Source organism: Triticum urartu, unplaced genomic scaffold (assembly GCF_003073215.2).
Source record: "Triticum urartu cultivar G1812 unplaced genomic scaffold, Tu2.1 TuUngrouped_contig_6586, whole genome shotgun sequence".
Lineage (NCBI taxonomy): Eukaryota > Viridiplantae > Streptophyta > Magnoliopsida > Poales > Poaceae > Triticum > Triticum urartu.
This window is the reverse complement of record NW_024117358.1, coordinates 1-5527: the sequence shown is the minus strand read 5'-3', so window position 1 is coordinate 5527 and position 5527 is coordinate 1. Positions and strand designations below refer to the sequence as shown.

Here is a 5527-nt window from a genome sequence, read left to right as displayed (position 1 = left end):
AAGCATGACATGAGATACTAGGACAGAGGGGGGAGTGGAGTGAGAGAAAATGTGGGCATAAGTGTCAATGAGAGGAGTAGGGAGAAGCCAAGGGTCGAGTCAGAAGAAAGATGGAGGAACCACTATCAGTAAGGGCAAAGGATATTTTTCAAAGGGGACAAAGTTGATCATGTACTTCCTCCGTTTTTATTTAGTCCGCGTATTAGGTTTGGTCGACATCAATCTTTGAAAATTTTGACAAAGTTTATAAACAAAAATATTAACCTATACAATAACAAATCAACACCATTAGATTTATTATTGAACGTACTTTCACATCATATAGATTTGTTATGATAAATGTTTATATTGTTTTTTACAAACTTGTTCAAACTTTGCTAAGTTTGACTTCAGTCAAGTCTAATATGCAGAGTAAATAAAAACAGAGGGAGTATAATCTTCCAGAGGAAGGGCGGGTTGATAGCTTTGTTAGCGAACTCAAGAGAGTACTAGAAGAATCAGTTAACCCAAGGCAAGATAAGTCTGATTTTTTGGGGAAGTTTGAAAGCAAATTTTATGAGGCAATTGTTTTGGAGAATCAGGTTTTTGATGCCTAGACCACCGGTATTTTTAGGCCTGCATACATTTTTCCAGGCAATAAGACATTTTGCGTCGGAGCCCAGAAGAAGGATCTACTAACTGCGGCTAGCATTTTAATGATCTTCTTAGGGAGCCTAAAAATAGACATGAAATGAGTGGCAAGGACATCAAGAGTAACTCTCGCTCCAGGAGAGAGAAGTTTTGTTGCCCATCCGGTGAGATATTTTAGGAAGCGCTGGATGATAGGTTCAAAAGCCGAGGAAGGGAGGTGCGTGTGGGAGAGAGGGAAACCTAGATAGATTTGAGGGAAGGAGGATAGGTTCGAAAGCCGAGGAAGGAAGGTGCGTGTGGGAGAGAAGGAAACCTAGATAGATTCGAGAGAAGGAGGATAGGTCGCACCCAAAGGTTGAAGCAATGTGCTGGCGGTCTTTTTTTTTTGACTAACTACTGCAGGGCACAACCCCACAGTCTTTTATTCCAATAAAGAAAAGAGTCCAAAACAAGTCAGCTGTACAAAACTAAAGCTACAAAGAGAAAGGCCAAAGTGACCAAGCTTAACTATACCTACCTATACAAGCATCACTCAATGAAGCCCCTCCAACCAATTCAAAAGGTGGGGTCTAACATGAGCCTTGACTCTATGAGAGAGCAGAGTTAGATCATGTACAAATTTACAACGCCAAGCACTAAAAGAAGGTCTTTCCCCTCTAAATGTCCTGCCATTTCGAAGTATCTAAATATTCCAAGCCGCCGTGAAGACCACCTCAAAGAAGAGGCTTTTAGCAAATCTCTGCCTGGCCAAAGAAATACTTTGATGAACATTGGAGCCGCCAGTCCAGTCAATCTGAAGATAATTTCAAATTCTAGTACTGAAGTTACAAGAAAAGAACAGGTGCTGGCGATCCTCATATGTATGCTGATAGCACAACACAAAGATTATCATCCTCAACAGTACGCCAGTGCCTCCTCACGAGCAGGTCTTTGATGTTGAGTCTGTCGAAGAATAACAACCAAGCAAAAACCTTAATTTTCAGCAAGCAAAAAACTTAATTTTCAGCGTGCATCGACTGCTATAATTTTCAGCGGTCTATATGGTTTAGATTTGAGGTGGGGTCTATATGGATGGGCACGAGGGTAGTTTTGTGAAGTGGATGGGCACGAAGGTTGAAGCACCTTCCGATTCAGTGCTATAATTTCTGCAAGCTCCAGTGACTTCATATAACTCATGAAAAAAAAAAATCAACAGTGGCCTTTGGAGGAGGCATTTCTTTCCCATTGACTAAGCCTGACTTAAGTGACCAGATTCACCATAAGAGAGAGCAATAAACTACTCCCTCCATGGCTCCATCCCACAATATATGAACGTTTTCCAACATTGTTTTATTCCAAAAGACATGAACTAACAGAAATATACTGACACCAAACATGATCAGCTTTTTATTCCAAAGAACAATGGTGATATCAAACCACATGTTTCCGAGTGAAAAAAAAGGCAATCGGCACATTCACAACTGTAAACTCTCCATCTCCCTATGCACACAAAGCTTCTTCCCGGTGGCGTTTGCCGTGGCTGTAGAAACCTCCATATTTCTACGATGCCTGACTGGCTGACTGCCTGCCTATCTACTGATGTCCCATATATCTTGACTCACAACACGGAGAAAATTGCGTAGAGCGAGTAGCAGGCCTGCCTAGCAGGCGCGAACCTCGGTAAATCGGCTTGGGGCTGGCTCACAGTTGCTGGTAACTTTCAATGATCCAAAGAGGCACGATAGTCTCCTCATAATGGGCTTGCGACTGGCTACTACTTCAAATGTCACAACATCCTTCCCGGTATCAACATATGCATCGTAGCCCTCCAGATCTGCTTCCGTTATGAACACTGCATCGACACATCCAGTTGGACTGCTTGGCCTCGGTACCATAACTTGACAAAGAGGTAAACCGCTATCATCGTAATCAAACTCCACCGTGCAGTCCTCGATATCACTGTCAGGAATGGAGGCTTTGGTGCCTTCTAGGTAACAGTTTAGGTTTGTACTCCTTACTGGAAGACGTCCAGTGGTGAGAGTGCTAAATACGATAACAGCCTGCAAAATCATGTCATTGGCGAAAGCAGCTTAGCAGATGCGTGACTGGATAACGATGGCGTTCACTTGTATAGAACACAAAGGCAACAGCCCTTATACCTGCCACTGTGATGGTGCCAAAAGCACTCGGGGCCTAATGGATCGTACATGATCCAAAGCTGCTTCAGGAGTCATGTTCCTATATTTGATCTGAAGAGAAGGAACATAATAATCTGTTATCAGCAACTGAATGAAACTTATAACATTCAGCTTGAAATTTATGTAGCTTATATTACCAAATAGCACAAAACAATAGTGGTACTTCGTCCTCTACCAGCTTTACAGTGAACATAAGTAGTTCCACCTTGTGACGCATTGCCTGAAAAACAAGTAACTACATATTAACTTCTACCCATTTGAGACCTATTGAAATTTTGAGAAAATATGTGATCTTTATTTCTTTAACATTTAAACCAAACTCAATGGACATTTGTTGTTGCTAATGACAAGGCATAAGTGATCAGATCATCCTTGGTCAATAGAACAGTCAAGGAAGCTTGAAGATAGCACATAGTTACATCTTACATGCAATAAGATAGACATTGCTGTTTGAAAACGTTCTGCAGACAGCTGATCATTGAGTTCAAATTTCGGCATTGCGGATAAAACAAGAGAACTGAAAGACAGGACGAGCTCTAGTAACAAAAACAATGACTACAACCACAGCAGCAGCAGAAAAAAAAAGAATCCTTCAATGAGCAAATTTTTTAGTACTAGACCATTTCTTGACATATTATCAAAGAACTACAAGTTTAAGAATAGCCTAAAGAATCACCCCATTTCTGTATCAGTGTTCAGAAAAAGATTCCTTGGAATTTCAACAAAAATAACAGGCGTGTCCCACCCATCAGCCACTGAGCCACATCATCATGAATTGGGATAGGTGCAACTTTTTCATGGACACTTATGCTTGTGACTCTGATGGGTTGGGGCAAACCTGGCAGTTCCGTTGTAATCATATAAAGGTGTAGTTTTCTGAAAATCATGATACACAAAAAGTGTAGTTTGTGAAATTGCTTGTTAACTGCAGTTCCTTGATAGTTAACAAATATAGTGTAGTGTTGAGAAATGTTGCTTTTGCACATAAATCATGCACTCAAGAATGAGCAGAATATGTAGCCATTCCTTCGTAGTGTACTATCCTTGTCTACATAAAGGACTGACTATTATAACAGGGTCTCAGTTTCTTTGTCATAGGCATTTATATTGCCCATTCCACTTACTGTCATGCATGATGTCATCCACAGCAACATCAAATAAATCCTTCATCTTGCTGTTGGGATGGAGGTTTGCATTAACCTATATATTGTTATACCTACTCCATCTGATACTGACGACCTACCAAACAATGTACATAATACTCAGTTCATTATGCAGTTGACCGCAAGCTATCATCTACATTCCTTGCATCCCAAATCTAAATCAATTTCTTATTGCAGGAGAACAGCACTCCATATCGCCAGGTACTAAAGACATCAGGAGAACTGATATGTAGATTTAATGATTTATCACTTGCGTCTAGGACATGGCATGAACTTACGGTGGATAAAATCAATGGCTCGACAAATATCTTCAAGGGATGGTGCGAACAGGTAGTCTCTTGTGGCAATCACAAGGTGATCAATCCCATAGGCCTGGAAAAAGAAGGTGTGTTACTCATCAGTACATATTTGTTTTGCTAACTGAAAAGCCACAGTAGAGTGATGGTCTGATGGAGCATGGCTGCGAATCAATCACAGTATGTATGGAATTGCATTTATTAATTCAAATCCAAATACAAACGAAATCATGCAACAATGAAATCAAGTAATGTAAAAATTACCTGGTACAAGGACATTGGCACCAGAGTCTCATAAGGCTCATTCAATGTTACAACTCCCTGAACTCCAAGTTGCTTCAAACGTGGAACATCACTTGGGAAAGGAACAGCTCCTAGCAAAATGCACTGCAGATGGAGGTTGGACAAATTTAGACGATGACATCTTTATAGCAAGGGCACGTCACAGTATTATACATCAAAATGCTAAATTGTGCAAAGCAAAATATCACAACACCTAACAATATCAATCAAGGCATGCTATCTAGGGATGAATGCGTCCTTTCACCACCTAACCAACAGAAGGATTCTGTGGTCCTAGGCATGTAAACACGTTCACCCGCCAGTGCCAAATGGAAGACCACAAGACAATCATACAGAAGAACAAGCTACAGTAACATAGATACTGAAGAAAAAGTGCTCAAATGTATTGCACTCGAAAATGGAGCCTGAAATGACCAGACACAACAGCAATCACTGCTTACAACGGCCATGCCTTTTCCAACAGCCGAACGTCAATTACAAGAAATACTCTCACGCACGAAAAAGAAGAAGAAGAAGGTCGCAATTCTGCACAAAACTAACAGCGGAGCAATCACTGCGTCAGATGCAATCATGGAACCAGATGTAACCCTTCCCCAGTGTAGATGGCACCGAGAAAACCCTGATAAAAAAACTGGTGCCCAAAATCACCCCCTTCACCAGTTTAAAAAAGTCGCCCTATCATCCAATCTTATGGACGCCAAGTGATCCAATTTATCGAACAAGAATCAGTCAATACTAGCACTACATAGGCATACACTATGGGCCTATAATCCCAGACAAAGTAATCACGAAATTCGCTCAAAGGCAGGGTGAGCACCTGGTCGACGCGGTCCCACCACCGGAACTCCGCCTCGAACTGGTTGCGCAGGACGTTGTAGAGAAGCGTCGGGTAGAAGAGCACCCTGGCGCCGGCGCCGACGAGCGCGCGCTTGGCCCTCAGCCGCACGACCTCGCCGCC

The 5527-nt window shown here is 41.8% G+C and overlaps 1 protein-coding gene across 1 annotated transcript; it reads right to left on the bottom strand.

Annotated features, from left to right (window-relative positions):
* Positions 1-1938: 1938 nt before the first annotated feature.
* On the bottom strand, positions 1939-5524 carry LOC125530824 (phosphatidylglycerophosphate phosphatase PTPMT2-like; the record flags this gene model as incomplete). The annotated part of the gene is made up of 6 exons (XM_048695235.1): positions 1939-2669; positions 2769-2858; positions 2945-3027; positions 4249-4342; positions 4531-4653; positions 5387-5524. Coding segments are annotated over 6 exons (927 nt in total), but the record flags the coding sequence as incomplete, so codon positions are not given.
* Between the last annotated feature and the right edge of the window lie 3 nt (positions 5525-5527).